Raw genomic sequence first — 16,948 nt, 5'->3', positions numbered from 1 at the left:
GGATCATTCATTGAGACGTTTTGAATAATCCATTGGGAAATCCTGGACGATGATTTTTGACTCAAGGATTGCGAAGAACATGGAATTTGAAAACCGGCCTGAGGAAAGCTTTGTGCATTGCCTTTAAGGTGAAATTGGGTCAACATATGGGCGAGAAGGAAAGATCAAGAATCCCAGATGTTATTTGAAGTGATGCATGTGTGGAGCAGCAGGACCAGCCAGACCCCTATACGGAGAGAATCTGTTGCTGTTCTGTGATGCACTATTGGTATTACAGAGTACAGCATGCTCCATGTGAAGCTTTGGGTTTTAGACTAAGAAAACGAGCAATACCTGAACACACGATCGTCACATCTTCTTTATGATAACAATCGTGATTATTCCACGATGCTGAGGGACATTTCCAGAGAAATGCTTCCTTCCCGGAACAGTCCACCTCATCCAACCAAACGGGGCCTGAGTTGGGTTCACAAGAAGCAGGAAGTGTCTTGTTCAAGGCCCTTCCACAACCCAGCTGTCTGCAAACCACATCAGCGTCTGTCAGATCCCAGGAATCATCACAAACGGAACCCCAGGTACCATTGTAATAAATCTCCAGTCGGCCAGCACATCTGGTTCCACCTCCGGACAGCCTTATCTGGATGTGATCTGTCAGGAATCAATTCAGGAGGATTTTATGTTGAATATGCACTGACAGTGCATCAACACAAGCAAAAGAATGACTTTAAAATGCCACTGCAAACTATAAATGAATTAAACGCACAAAACCTGTCTTACAAATGTTGGATGGAATGTACAGCATGAGAACTATTTCAGATATCTGTGAGCCAGAATTCCCTCCGAAAACCTGCCCAATCTCCCAGTTCGAACGCATCCTCTTCAAGTCAGTCTCTCTGACCAGGACTGCCACTTGTTGTAATATCTCATTCTTCCACCCTTCTTTCATTCCTATTATGCTTCTGTGAAATTCCCTGCCTTATGATGAGACATATGACAGACAAAACCATTCTTGCTCACTTCTTGCTGGATATAAATATCTGCACAGATCCCTGATTTCAAAAGCTGCTCCGAGTGATGCCAAGGGATAAGTGACCAATCGCCTCAGCTTTCTGAGCACATGATACACTTATCTTCATGCTTGTGTAAAAGTAAACTCTTCATTCACCTGAACACAGGACCCCTACGCCGATGCTGTCGGGGACAGGAGAATCCAACCGGACTGAGCCGCAGTTCCGTAGATGCGATTCATTTCCCTTACACCGGATGTTATTTGCCCAAACTGTCCCTCCGCGTTTTCCGGACTTTAAAGAGTTGTAAGCGGCTATGGCGACGCCACAGCCTAACTGCCTACAGACCACGTTAGCATTGTTCAGGTCCCACCCTTTGTCCAGTAATTGACCCCAATTGCCGTCCTGGTAAATCTCCACTCTTCCATCACACCGACTTCCACCATGTGTCAACCTGAGCGTCCACGTTTCATCTGTAAGAAGAAAGGCATTAAGAGACAGACTCCAGGAGCAGCCAGCAAAACACCACGAAGAGCTTTCAAAGGGGCAGCTATTGTTAACGTTGGTGATGGAATCTTACTTGATAATTGCCCAAAACGCTTGTAGGTTACTCTTTCCACCATTTGTTTCTGTAGTGACGACATTTTAGAGAGTTGACGAGTATACCTGTTCCCATTACAGGGCAAGTTAACGCACATTTGGGACCATTTAATCTACTCATTAGCCATTACCTTTACGTGACGGGTCAAAGGTGAATGTCTTATCAAGATTGACATACCAGTGCTATGATCCCTGGAATACTGATAATGCCAATTTACTGCCAAGGGAGGTTGCTCAGACTATGTCATGTTGGAAATCATCACTCTCACTATCTCATACTCATCTGGTGTAAATGTTAATTCCAGACTTCAAATTGGATAATGTTCAGCTTTTGCTGCATATGATCTCTTTTCTGCCTGAAATTGTGAATGGAGCTCAGCTTTATTCAGTCCTCAGCAAATATTGTGATGGAGGTATGGTCACTTCCGGAGCGGTTGCCGACACTGGGTTTGGGTTTAGGACTCAATTTAAAAGGAGATGAAGTTGCCTTCAGGAATATTCCGAAGAACAAGTGTTTTTGTTAACTTCGATCAGTTGAAAATAATAAGATTACAATTAATGGATTTTTTTTTGGTGAAACTATGCAGGGGCATGAATCAAATACATCTATGTGGAGCTGAGGTACAGATCAAGCTCATTTGAATTAAATGACTGAATCTGCACCAGTTGTATATCATATTCTTCGTTGTACGGACAGTGTTCTCAGCAAGTAAATTTGTGGAAATGTGTGTTGATTCTATAATAAATTATCCCAATCTACTGGCTTGATAGGACTGAGAAACAGTCGTGCACAGCCGCCCACTAATTCACTGTTTTTCACTCGAAGTCCCGCGCCATAAATAGCTGAAAGGCTGTGTGATTGTCAGTATGGTCAGTATCACACTGTCCTCCTGATCACAAGATTGGAGATGCAGCCCAGAGTTTGAGCAAAGGAGTGTGCTATTAAGAGCAATGACTTTCAGATCAGACATTACACCGAGCTCCATCAATCTGTTCACGTTGTGGATGTTGCGTTCGTTCAAAGAGAAATGGATTTGTTCCCCGGTGTGCTGGATAATATTTATTTCTCTCACAGCATTCCAAACTAAATTATAGGGTCATTAAGTTATGGTTATGTGGCTATTCGGTGACGTCACATATGCCAGAATCTAAGCAATAGTTATCAAGCTGTTTCTTTCAAAAAAAGGAATCTGACTGACTGCAGAAAGTGAAGAGGAAATGACGTTCTGTCAGTACATTGCAAGTTCTTCACCACGGTGCGCATTGAAAGTACAGGATATATTTATGGTTTTATAGTAAATCATGTATGACATAAGGTGTCATTCATGAAGTCAACTTCTAATTAATGACATTCACCTTCCATGCATCAAGTGCCCGACATACTATTAAATCAAAGTATATTGCAAATACATTTCTGGTACTTGTATTAGATTGAAAGATTTTCAACTAGAGTTGGACCAAGTGATGTTTACAGAAGATAGCCATCAGATAATGAGGTACTTATGGAAAAATTAATCTAGTGCCATCGTCTCTGAAGCGTCTGCACAAGAACTGTGACAGTGCAGGCCAGTTGTATTGTTTCACAAGGGACATTACATCAACTGCGCAGTAGGAACTGATGGTCTAAAATATCCATGTGTCTGCGTATTCCAGAAGGAATCTGATTTTCAGAATTATAAATATGGATTTTTTTTGTCCTGTTGCACAAAATGCATTACATTAATAGCGAACAGTGAGGACAGATTTACATCTGGCCCAACTGCAGATGAGTACAATAACGCCACTAATACCATTTTTGCTGATATTCTGGAACAAGTTGTGTCCCATTCTTGTCGGTTTGTACTCACTAGAACAGATCACACTGACATCATCTCTGTGGGTGCATTCGTATTGAGATACTGGGGAAAGAGGACAATCCAATAGGCTTTTCTCGCTGCCTTTACATTCCAAGCGATTTCTCCGTATTGGCCCAGTGCCATTCCCGAAACGAATTCCTGTCGGCATGGACAGGGCGACTCCACAGTTAAGCTGAGCACAGACCACATTAGCATTGTTCAAATCCCAGTGAAGGTCACACACTGTTTCCCAATTCCCAGCGTGCAGCACCTCCAGTCTGCCCGAGCACTGAGACTCTCCATCTACAAGCCGGGGAGTTCTGCGACCTGAATAATAATTAATCATAAACGTGCAAATGAGTTATGAAGGCGTACGCATTTGATTCGCCGAAATATTCATGACTAATTGTGTGTATATTTCGGTTCTGCCCCAATAATCATTATGCTTCCCTAAGCACAAACCCATCCCGAATCCCATTGGAAATATTGATAACACCCATGTCAGTAATACCGCTGTATTGATTGGATTGTCACGGAGTGTCTGCAAGGTCCTTGTTATGATCTTACACCAATGAGAATTTGCAAATATCTGTTGAGAAGGACATTTGGTCACTAAAAGTATTTCTTTCTGGTTTTTTTTCTCTTTTCAAAATTTTTAAACGTTATCACATCGACATGGACTTTTTAAAGAGCTTTTGCAAAATTCACAATTTGTCGACATTCATCCCTTAAAGCAGCCCTTCCTCAGTTTCTTCTCCTCCGCTTGCAAGATTTACCCTTCATCACATCTACCGGGAAAGGACTGGGGGTCAATTCTAGGGCATGCATCCTCTATGATACGTGGGGACACAGGAAACTGAACACTGTATGAATTATCGTGGCTACTTTGGAACTTTTGATGAGACATGAAGCAGATTTTTCAGGGTAAATGTAATTTTAGGGTAAAAGATCCCCAAAGAAACAAAGACGATTCCATTGAATCCCGCATTCAATTTGAGAATGAAAAAATTCAGCCAGAAATAACTGCACGAAACCTAAATAAGATGAAGTACGAAGGAATGATGGCAGGTTTATTTGCAGCAGACTATGAAAAGAGTTTAATAGAAAAAGCAGTTGATGAACAATGGCAGCTGGCTCACGGCATGGGTCCACCTAAATAAGACAGAAGGGCTCTAGAAATGGTTCAAAACCAATAAGAATAACTGAAAAATATACATGTTGGAAAATAGATTTCAGGAGAAATTAAGAATTAATATCAAAGGAGCTCACAAATTTTTTTTGTACGGAAGTGAGAATTCAAAGTGAACGTAACCCCACCAGATATTGAAGCTCGGGAGAATATGATGATCCAGGAAATGAAGAGGAATTGAATAGAAACTTTGAATCAGTCGTTATGGTAGAAGGCACAAATAGAATCCTAAATGTAGTAAATAGTCAAGACATTATATGGGATCAGGAGGAAATAAACGCAATAAATATGTCTGGATAAAAGTATTAGGGAAACTAATAGGTTCAAGAATGGGAAGTTCCCTGAAACTGATGCGATATTAAAGGAAGTAGATAGAGGGACAATGTATGCATTGGTGCTAATATTTCACGAACATATATTGGTACCAATACTCCAAGAATCCTTAGATTCTGCAGAAGTCCCAGATTAGAAAGCTGCCAACACACACTCTTGTTCAAAAACGAAAGGAAGCATAAAACAAGTGACTATGGGGCAGTGGCTTGACATCTATTATTAGAAAATGTCAAGAGTATTTTTCAAAGGATGTATTAGCAGAGCATTTGGAAATACATTTCATAATCAATCAGAGACAACATGGTTTCATGAGGAGAAAATCATGCCTGAGAAATTTACTATAATTCTTTGAGGTGGTAATAAGCAGGATAGATAATGGTGAATGCTTCAGATGTAATATATTTGGATTTCTAAAGGAGGTTTGATGAGATATTCCACATCAGGCTACTTAATGAATCAAAAGCCCATGGTATTTCAAAGTTGGCCATTGAGCCCTTCAGACTGTTTCTCCATTTAATAAGAGCTGGGCTGATCAAATAATCCTCAACTCCAATTTCCTGTCTTTTCAACATAACTCTTGATTCATTTAGTGCACGAAGCTCAGTCTACCTCAGCCTTGAATTTACTCAAAGACCCGGTCTCAACAGTCCTCTGCAGTAAGAGGTTCGAATGATACACACCGCTTTGACAAAACTAATTTCCCCTCATCTCTGTCTGAATGTGAGAGCTCTCTATTTTCCATTTGGCAAATCTGTTGGTTTTGTCCTTCAAATCAAGAGACTAAAAAGTTTTAATAAACTTCTAAGTCAGCCAAAAGACTAATGAATTGATAATTACACATGAAACAGTCTATCTCTGCTCTTAAAAGTGATTGCATGTTGTGCTGTCTAAATGCACCCATTTCCTTCATTAAGAAATGCATGTTTCCAACGTAAGGAGGGATGTACAATATATGAAGGCAACATGTAAGTTTCGACAACAATTGGAGCTTGTACCTGAACAGATGACCTCAACGTCCCGCTGGTGCCCACAGTCCGGTGGCCCAATGACAGGACCTGAGCCTGCTCCAATGTGAGAAGTCAGCGGTATTGTTACTGCAGAGCCACAATCCAGCAGTTTACAAACAACTTCTTCATTCTCTCTGGACCAGGACCCATCTTTGCAAACCGTCCTCCATGTTCCATCCCAGTCAATCTCCAGCCTCCCGGCACAGGGCATGCTTTCTGGGACCAGTCTGGGCTTGACATTTCCTGGAAAATGAATTGAAACAAACTTTCATTGTTTAATGTCGTTATAGTCATAAGTGATGAGAGATTCTACAATCACATCAAGAATTCGATTTCTCTGTTTGCTTATCCTTGGGTGATAATGCCTAAATCATTGTGTGTGAGTGCGTGGAAACGTTCTGGTGTTACCAACTTTCAATCTTGTCACCACGCAGCCTTTTGTTCAGAGAGTTTTGCGTGTTTCCTGACTTTCATTTGAGTGTTGGGGAATTAATCCAGACTGCAACACATTCGCTACTGAGCAAGTCAAATGCTGATGAATTGAAATCAATGTGTCACAGATTCTAGAGAATATTCAGTTACTATGAGCACTCTAATGTTCTGTTCCCGCACTCCTCCGGAAGAATAATTCCTGAGAGGACTGCAAGTGCACCGTGAAATATAAAACAATTACATTTTCAAAGTAAAATGGAGTTGGATTACATGGGAATGGGGACGATGAGATCTTCTGGTGCAGCATTTTGTTTTCATATCTTGAACATCTGTGTATTGACTGAAACGCCGGAATATGGGAAAGGAAGTTGACCATTCAACTCTTGCAGACTGTTATGTTACTCAATGAGATCATGGCTGATGTCTAGTCTAACTCCACTTACCTGCCTTTGGCACATATCCCTAAATACCGTGACTTACATTTTATTTTAACCACGCTTTTAAACATAATATCCACTGTTGCTTGTGGAAGGGAGTTCAAAACCTTTCACCACCCTTTGTTTAGAAGTGCTTCCTCATATCTGTCTTGAATGTCAGGCCTGAAATTTCAGATATCCCCTTCGTTCCAGTATCGCCAACCAGTAGAAATAATTCACCGTCATCTGTCCTCTTTTTCCTGTTGATATCTTGAAGACTTAGATAAGATTATTGCTAAATCTTCTCAGGTCTAGAGAAAACTGGCCTTTATGTTTAAATTGTACCCCTTATGGGGATATTTTTCCCTCACAACAGACGTCCAGATATCACTCTATAAAGCACTGGACCACAGGGCTGCCTGTGAGAGAGAGAGAGCGAAGACATGTGATGGTCACCAAGCCGAGAACAAGGGAGGCAGCTAAGAAGGAAATACCTCCATGGTACCCTCAGCCTGGTGGGAATTGAACCAATGCTGACGGCATCATTCTGGGTAGCAAGAGGTACACTCAGCCAACTCACCTCCTTCGTTCAGTCTCGAGCTGTTCTATGATTTATTTTAAGACCATAAGACAAATAAAGGATTGATACTTTCCCTGTCTCAGAGATTGTCCTTGTTTTTATTTATTATATATCAACATACCAGAAAAAATGACGGGACATTCCGGCTGAGGTTGGATGGTACTGTGCCGCTGTCTGCCGTGTTACCTGCCCTAGAGCCGAGACCCTCTCAATCCACTCTGAACTCCTTAATTTCTGTCCAAGTATGACCTCACCGTGAACCATGAGCTCAGGAACCATTATCAGTGAGTGGGTGGTAATTATGGAGCCTTTCCCTTTATTGACTGAAGATCCCCAGCAAGCCGCCCCCCACCACCCTCCGACACTTATCGCCTTCTCCCTGGTTATTCGTGTCCGATTATGGTTGCTGGGTTTATTGGATTTCCAGCAGTTTAGCGCGTTCCTTGCATTTTCAGGGCAAATCGCAATAGAAGCTTGAACAATATTGAGCCTAATGCAGAATGTCTATTCAAACTAATAATTTCAAAATTTCCCATCAACGAAAAACAAACAGTTGTCTTCATAATAACCCAACAATCACTGGAGAACTCTGGCATTATTGTCATTACATGTCTTGGTTTCTGGGGTACTGCGTTTCACTTGTTTTTTTTAGTCATGTTCGGGAAGATCACAGACCCACCGAGATGAGAAGAAGCAGGGAGATTTTTACCTGAGCAGATGACTCCAGCATCGTTAGCGTGTGACCACCCAGTTCTGTGACTCCACGAATTTGAAGTACACTCCCGCAGAGTAAACTCGGTTCCACTGCACCGAACATTATTGGTCACCACGGAACCCGAGCCCTCTCCAAAGTGAGCCCCGCGCGGTGCGGCCAGCGCCGAACCGCAGCCCAGCTCCCGGCACACGACAGCGGCGTCCTTCAGGTCCCAGTTGTAACCATACACAGTCCCCCATCTACCCCTGTGAAAAATCTCCAGTCTACCTGCGCACGGACTGCCCCCGTTCACCAGCCTTAAGTTCCCTGTAAAACATTAACAACACATCATGAAGACCACGAGGTTAAACCCGCAGTTTACTGGCCCCTCCATTCTCAGGGAAGCGAGGAATCTTTGGGAACATTAGTTTGTTCTTAAATCTCTAGATAAATCCGGAATAAATATAAAACATGACGACACCGAGAGGGACATATTATAAACAGTGTGAATGAGCAGTGGGTGAGAATCAGAGCAAAGTTCCCATGAACACAATTGCTCCGTGCTGCCGAAAGATTGAGCAGGTCCCTTGTTCAGCTCCTCGAGGTCGGCACTGTGACTCGCCGTGCCCAAAGCTGATTGGCCCAGGCAGCGGCAGAACCCGCCCTCCATCCTTCGCAGCCAATACGACGGCGAGTTCGATAATCCAGCGATCAGGAACTCAGCGTGGATTGGTGAGGTGGAAAATGAGAGGCTGCAGCGTGAATGGAGGTGACCGTTCACGATGTCCTGCAGAGGACCCCTCATTGTCTGTCTGTCTCTGAGTCTCTCATCGATAGGGCAGCAGTAGCTGCCTGTCGCCTGGATGAGAAACAGCAGCGTGAGGGCACAGTCCCCTTTCTGACTGGAAAACAGACCGTGGGTTCAACCGTGATCAAAAAGGCACTGGCATTATCAGGCAGCCTTCATCCAGAATGGGATGGAATGGAGCATAAAGAGTTTAGCTGAAAGAAAGGGAGATTACCTGATCGGCGGGCCTGACTGTTCCCGGGTGTGCCTGAAATAAGAGGATGAGAATTAGTGTTTGTCCGGTCAAGCCATCCATGAAACTGTCTGAAGGGAACGCGATAAATGCAACAAACGGGGAGGGAAGTTTTCCTTACACTCTGCGGAAGAAATCATGTCTATATCTATGACTATCTCTGCTTCCACAATACTTATGTAAAACGATGATACAATTTTTGCAGTGAAGCAATGTTGGTAACTTGCAAACATGTGACCTGGTTCTTTTCACATACCCGCACTCACACCCAAGCCAAACGTTGTCCTGACTGAGCAGACGAGGTTGTTTACCGCTTTCTCAAAGAAGCCCTAATTAATCTGGTCAGTTAGCAGATGCACCTATCATGTTGTAAAGCTTGTATTCATTTCCCAGTGACAAACGCATCTTGAAGTCTTGCTATTTTAACTTCGGGACATCAAAATTTAAAATCAACATCGTCTAATATGAAACAGCAGGCAGCAAACACACAATAAACCGCAGGGAAGGTATGATTTATTAACTGTGCTGGCAGCTTACAAACAAGATTTTGTCCTTGGCCACTGCCTCCATAGCATAAAGATCACACGGGCCGGCATGCTGTCCAGTCCAAGATCACCTCATGCTATCCCCATCCCTCAACGTAATGTTTTACCGTCGATCAGAAGAGACAGAGCAACAGGCGTCATTCGGTCCCATGTATGTCTACTGCCCCTTTCAGTCCGTTGTACAATACAATCTCCTTTTGCAGGTAACCATCAAATCTTCGATATAGTGCTCTGAGCAGTAATTATGTGAGTAAACGTATGGAAGGAAGACGATGAACCAGACTGTAACCCCACGACAGTGCAGACCGTTGGTCGAGACACACCCAGTGATATTCATTTGGGAATTCCTGCATTTCTGCTCCAATTTCATGATAGAATGGAAATGTGCTTTTCATTAAAGATTCCCCGATTGTCTGAGAAATGAGGACGCTTTTTAGTTCGCTGCAGTCTACCGGGTACAACCCTCAATGTTTGTACAGAGGAATAACTGGGCTTTCATTTCATTTCTGACTTTGGCAAACCAAAAGAGCCAACCGTCCGGCGAACGGGGTCACCGCCACTCACCGGGGGCTGGGTCATTATGTGCCTGCTGTAGATTCTCATGTCGCCTGTCCTCACTCATCCATTTAACTGTTAATGGTTTTCCCACAATGCTACTATCATCTCATCGCTCACCTTCACAACTTTTTCCCCAAAGCAAGTCTCTAAAAATGCACAGCTTAAGCGCACAGCTGAGACTCGCTTTTCATTGAGACATTCTCTTCATTGTTTCAGGGAGAAAACAAATGCTCAATTGTTTCTTTTTCTCCGCCTTCCCATTCCCCTACAAACCTTGTCAGCTTTCCATTTTCCCCATAAATCCTGACTTACAGTTTCATACCGCTCGCATTACTCTCTTGGTCATCATTTGAAGTGATTACTTTGTGTATTGCTGTCCATATGCCCGATATTTAACATTGCATCAATCACACGGGGTTTGTGCAAAGACACAGAGAAATCAATTCAAAGATGATCATCTTAAACCATCATGCAAGTAAATATATTAAATAAGCCGTTGTGTTCAGTGAAACAGGATCAGAGTTTTTGAAGATTTTCATAAACCAAACAAAAACTGCTCATGCAGCAAATCCACGTGAGATCCTTGGCAAGGTTTTGGAGAAAGCGGATATAAAGCATTACCGATGTTGGAAAGCTGAAATAGACACGGAGTAGGTCTGGCAGCATCTATGCAAAGCAAAACAGCGTTAATGATTTGAGTTCAGCATGACTCTTCTATGGGTTTGTGTGTAAGAATTTAGAGGGCACAATTGATAAGAACACTGAATGCGTACCACCACTGAGGCAAGATTGCGCTTTCCCTCGTGATTATAATATTCGAAAATATTCATTGCTAATTTCAAACATTTTATTTACATAGAACATTACAGCGCAGTACTGGCCCTTCGCCCGTCGATGTTGTGTCGTCCTATGAAACTAATCTGAGGCCCTTCTAACCTAAACTATTCCATTCTCGTCCATATACCTGTGCCATGACCATTTAAATGCCCGTAAAGTTGGTGATTCTACAACTGTTGCAGGCAGTGTGTTCCACGCCCCTACTAATCTCGGAATAAAGAAACTATCTCTGAAATCTGTCCCATATCTACCACAACTCAATTTGAAGCTATGCCCCCTCGTGCTAACCATCGCCATCGGAAGAAAAAGGCTCTCACTCTCCGTCCGATCTAACCCTCTGATTATCTTATATGTCTCAATTAAGTCACCTCTCAACCTTCTTCTCTCTAACGAAAACAGCCTCAACTCCCTCAACCTTTCCTTGTAAGACCTTGCCTCCATACCAGGCAACATCCTAGTAAATCTCCTCTGAGCACTTTTCAAAGCTTCCACATTCTTCGCACAATGCGGTGCCCAAAACTGCAGACAATATTCCAAGTGCTGCGGCACCAAGTTATGTACAGCTGCAGCGTGACCGTTAGGTTCTGAAACTCGATCCCTCTCCTAATAAAAGCTAACACACCGCATGCCTTCTTAACAACCCTATTGACCTGGGTGGCAACTTTGAGGGATCTATGAACATGGACACCGAGATCTCTCTGCACATCTACACCACCAAGAATCGTACCATTAGCTCAGTATTCTGCACTCCTCTTCCTCCTTCCAAAGTGAATCGCCTCACACTTTTCTGCATTAGACTCCATTTGCCTCCTCCATGCCCAGCTCTGCAGCTTATCTATGTCCCTCTGTAACCTACAACATCCTTCGGCACCATCGACAACTCCACTGACCTTAGTGTCGTCCGCAAGTTTACTAACCCATCCTTCTACGCCCTTATCCTGGTAGTTTATAAAAATGATAAACAAATCCTTGCCATACACCACTAGTGACTGAATTAATTTATATTAATTAAATTGGTTTCTTTGTATCACGCGGTATTTCCCGCGGAGACATTGCAGGGACAGAATTGTGATAGGAAATGGCTCGATAGCGGGCGCAGCTATTTAATTTAACTGTCCTAAAGTGCAAATGCTGGCATTGGTCACTCGACTCCAAGTGGCCTGATGTAACCCGCGGGATAAAATATTAGTCCCCCAGTCTGCTCTGTCTCCACCAGGGACTTAAGAAACAAAGTATAAGGAAATGCTATGCTCATTATATCAGTTTTAATTTTTATAAATTTGATGCCAATATTTAAAAGTCTATCAGTGTCAATGAAATCCCGATCGAGATACAAGGTTCAATCAATGTGCCATTTACCATTGATGATAACAATGGAGAAATTTAAATTTTGTCCTTTTTTATTCAAATAGACCATTTTAAAGGCATTAATATGAACCGTGTACAACATTATTGATTGACCAATTAAAAAAAAAACAGATTGCTTCAAATTTCAGTTTATGGGAACTGACATATGAATTAAGTATGGAATTTCCTATGAAGTGATTTTGGTCACGACACGATTAGTTGAAAACAAGTTCCTGAGTGAAATGAAAACGGCCAGCTCCATTTCATTCCCTCAATCCCACCGCTTTCTTCGCTCCCTGATCAAAACGAGATGACAGAAAGGGAGGTTACCTAACGAGTGCGTTAATCGTTGCTTCGGAAAAAGGTTGATCGTTTCTGCAGTTTTGAAAATTCATGTTCAAAGCATTTCTCCAGTTGCCTGTTATTAATTTTTCTCGACATTAATCAGATAATGATTGTTGCTGGTGCGAGCAAGTAGTTCGGTCCAATATCTCACTCGCTGTATTCTAATTTCGCAGCTGCGAATTTAGGTGTTCACCAAATCTGAACATATAAGCCGCGGTTGTTTATTTTGTTCACCGTAGCTCTCCTACAGACAGAAAAACGCAGTCAGGATCAGTAACGGTGCGGAGATAATACAAAGCCAGTCTGCTTAACACAGAGTGTTGTGTCTGTGGAAATCAACGGAACCGAAGCAGGGTGAACATTAACTCATTGATTCGAGTCAAAGCTGCACGCCGCCTGAACTCACCGGGACTTTCTGAGCGAGGAGTTCTGTGGCCGCCTGTGTTCACTGTATGGTGACAGTAAACCATAAGAATCGGATTCTCATGTTCTGTTCTGTTGTATCCGGAGGTATAATTCACTAACTACATAAACGCAGTGAGGGAAGCTTCTCCCGTCTGAAAATCTGTCTACTTTACTTGATGGGGATTAATCAATGTGAAAAGAAAACTTGAGAAATAATTTGACACTCAATGGAGGCATTGAACGAGCAGTTCAGCAAGCATATGTCCAGCAGGCAGAATTATAATGAGGAACAAGGCTCCACACTCATTGAACATCCTGTCTTTGTGTAAATGTGTGCAAAATCTGAAATGAGGTTGAGAAAACTTAACACGAAGCACGGTACTGTATAAGGGCATGAAAGCTACTAACATCCCGCGGGTTACCATGGAATGGACAAGCCAGATCAATGCAAGAGGAGCAGTTCAGAGGTGAGCATTTATGTGGCAAATATCTCACCTCCTGATTCGGTAAATACTGTCCAAAATGGTTAGAAGGGTGGTGGGCCACTACCAAATAAAAAGCTCAACACAATTTGTGCCAAGGATGACAATGAAAATATTCTGAAATGAAAACAGAGTGTGCTGGAGAAACTCAGTGGCTCTGGCAATCTCTGTGGAAAGAGAAACAGATTTGACATTTCAAGTTCAATCAGACTCTGCTCTACTTTCAAAAGAAAGATGCTTCAAAGTAGCGTGCTATAGGATTCGACAAAAAAATTAACTGCTTCTCTATCTCGAAATATTGTCCGACCTGCTGAGTTTCTACAGCGCTCTGTGTTTGATTTTCAGATCTCCTGCAATTACAGTACTTGAGTGAAAGCGATGGAGGCTGCGACAATGACAACATTTAAAAGGCATCTGGATCGGTATGTGGACGGTAAAATGTGGAGGGATATGGGCTAGATGCCCGCAAATGGGACTAGATTAATTTAGGATATCTGGTCAGCATTTGAAAACAATCGATCCATTTTCTGCGTCTATACTCCTGAAAGCTGCACACCGTATGCACTCAGCGACCGACACCGTTTTAACAGACTCGGTTTACATAGTTCGAGGAGATGTGTGTCTTCAGTTCGCATCCTTCATAAATGCAAGCAGCCGCTAAAGACAGCGAACTCGAGCTACCTGATTAAAATCGGCATAACAGAATTCGAATATATGAAAGTGTCATGTATTTTGCGTCAGATCAATGCGTTCTCTGGGAAAGATAGGTAATTATGTCAATGATGCGTGCATTTCCGCAATGACCAGCGGATAACAGAATGTAGCAAGCAATCTAAAAACTTACAGTTCAAAAGCTGCAGCAGAATCAGGGCCAGAAAAGACAGCAACATCTTTCGGGCAACAGCACCCAGAGATTCACTTTGAAAATAGCCGATTGCAAATAAGAGCAGTTCTTTCACCACCTCCTGACACTCCGACTGTTGTGGAAGTTGATTCTTTGACACGTTTTCAGAGAAAGTACTGCTCCCTTCCAAACAACCAATAGATTCTGACGAGTGTGAATCATGAATTGCATTTGGTGGTGAATCGCACCAATGGGATGTAATGCAGGCATGACATGATGCAATGAAGCGCGGTTCTAAATACCAATGAGAGGTCAGTGGGGTGAGCCGTTTGTGTGGAAGTCAGTCACCAATCAGGAATCCTGACTCACACGGATGGAAAGAAACTGTTCGGCCTGGCCCAGTTGAAAGTGTTGTTCTCATACAGTCAGCTTTTCTCCATCACCCTGCAATTACATCAAATAATTTGATTCCATCATTTTTATCGAAATGGGGCAATGCGAGCACCTTCCATCTCTCAGCAAAACTGTAATTTCTTATCCAATATATCTTCTGACTAAACCTCCTTTGTACCCTCTCCAAAGGTCTGACACCTTCCGACAGTGCAGTTCCCAAAATTATCTAATTATAAAGCTCCAGCTCAGCCAGCCCTTGATTTGAAAGGTTCAGTTCGTTTTACTTATATTTCTGAGAAACACCGGCATTTACAAACCAAGGAACTCATACCCATTTTTCCATTGCTCCCTCAACCTGTCCTGTCCCTTGGCCTGGTAACCCTGTATCAAGTAGAAGTCACTTTTATCGACTTCAGCAGAATGCCAAATGCAACTTTCGCATCTGAGTCATCAAAACGTATTAGGTATTTCTTTCAGTCAGTTATTATTTAAAATGATAATTCGACTTTCTTTTTAAAGCTGCTTAATTATCGCTTTTATGGCCTTGTTCTTTCTGACATTTTGTTTGTTCTCTCTGTTGCTGGGTATCGCTTATCCAACTTGGGGAGATTTATTTATCCGTCCCTCACAGAACGAGTTACATTCAGCGTCAATCCAATGGCGGCTGCCCCTTTTTAATGAAGTCCCATCTCCTTTCCTGGTGATGCTTTTGCTTTCACAACATCGCAATGACTTGGGAACCCAGTCACATCTCCAACTACGTCAGCCCTATTTGTAGACGTCACTTTGGATTCATGGAGCCCTGAACAGCACTGAAAAAGGCCCTTCAGCCAATCGGGTTTGGGCCACTCATAAATAATTGCCCAACCATCGTTACCGCATTCCCAGCACCGGGAACATAGCCTTGCATGCTTGGGGATCGCAAGTGCACATCAAAATACTTCTTCAATTTTGTGAGAGTTTCAGCCCTCCCACACTTATAAGCAATAGGTTCTAGATTCCCACCATCCCCTGTATGAATGAACAAAATATTCAGATTCCCTCCCAATCTCCTGCTCCTTAACTTAAATCTACATCCCCTGACCGTTGATCTTTCCATCAAGGGGATAGATTCCATACTGTCTACTCTGTCTATGACCTCTTAATTTTTTTCCATCCCATTCAAGACTCCCGTCACGGGAGTCCAACGTTAGCAACTCCAATTTGTCCAATCTCGCTTCAGAACGGAACTCAGCCCAGGCTACGCCCTGGTAAATCTCCTCTACACACTCCCTAATGCAATCATATCCCTTCCGCACTGTGGATTTCAGACTGTACACAATATTCTCAAAATGACGTCCTTCATTATGATATGATCGTTTGAATTGCAACGGATGAAAGTGAACGCACTCACTTTCTGATGGACAAATGAACGGGGAATGGAAACAGAATAGACAGAACAGAATTGGATGGTAAGGCACCGAGGGTCACATAGTTTGAATCATACTTCCTGTCTCTACCAAACACTGCACATGAACAAATGGTTCATCCGCTTGAAAGTGGCTCTCCGACACAGACAGCAAAATGGAAGGTAACGACCACTCCAAAACAATTTCTTTCCAAGTCAGTCACCTGCCGGATTTTAGCTGAGAGGGTGACCAAATTTGTACAGGTCAGTGTGCATTTGGAGTGGCGATCGACTTCAGATACAACATCATGCTGCAGTTATATGTAACACGTTAATCTGAACTCTCCGTGATTACTCGTCAGTAGATAGAATTCCATCTGTTTGGAAATATAAAGGTGCAGATTAATATTTGTGACTGCAATGAAACTGGTGCTGCCACCGAGTGGTTTTACCTGTAACCGCCACCGAGTAGTTTGAACTGTAGTGGTGATGAAAGATTGGCCAGGAAAGGATGGAAATATGGCAAATTTGTCACCTAAAAGTGGTAATCAAAATCAAATACCTAGCAAAACTGTCCCTCCTTCCCCTCACACACCCCTTCCCACTGAGTTTGATTGCAGTCCTTCCCAACCTACTTGTTGCAAAGTCTGCATGTGGAGAGCTGAAAAATGG

At 42.7% G+C, this 16,948-nt stretch overlaps 1 protein-coding gene across 1 annotated transcript in view; it reads right to left on the bottom strand.

Moving 5' to 3' along the window:
• LOC140459560 (scavenger receptor cysteine-rich domain-containing protein DMBT1-like) overlaps positions 1-16,948 on the bottom strand; it is a 48,740-nt gene that overhangs the window by 12,349 nt on the left and 19,443 nt on the right. The window contains exons 3-9 of the mRNA XM_072553806.1: positions 14,497-14,679; positions 9,116-9,148; positions 8,109-8,420; positions 5,960-6,214; positions 3,455-3,769; positions 1,166-1,480; positions 334-648 (exon numbers count right to left, since the gene is read on the bottom strand). Of these exons, the coding sequence (XP_072409907.1) occupies positions 334-648; positions 1,166-1,480; positions 3,455-3,769; positions 5,960-6,214; positions 8,109-8,420; positions 9,116-9,148; positions 14,497-14,679 (1,728 nt within the window). The remainder of the gene's footprint in view (positions 1-333; positions 649-1,165; positions 1,481-3,454; positions 3,770-5,959; positions 6,215-8,108; positions 8,421-9,115; positions 9,149-14,496; positions 14,680-16,948) is intronic.

This window comes from Chiloscyllium punctatum, chromosome 35 (genome assembly GCF_047496795.1).
Source record: "Chiloscyllium punctatum isolate Juve2018m chromosome 35, sChiPun1.3, whole genome shotgun sequence".
In the NCBI taxonomy this organism is placed as follows: domain Eukaryota; kingdom Metazoa; phylum Chordata; class Chondrichthyes; order Orectolobiformes; family Hemiscylliidae; genus Chiloscyllium; species Chiloscyllium punctatum.
The sequence above is the reverse complement of the archived record's forward strand: the minus strand, read 5'-3'. Positions and strand labels throughout refer to the sequence as shown.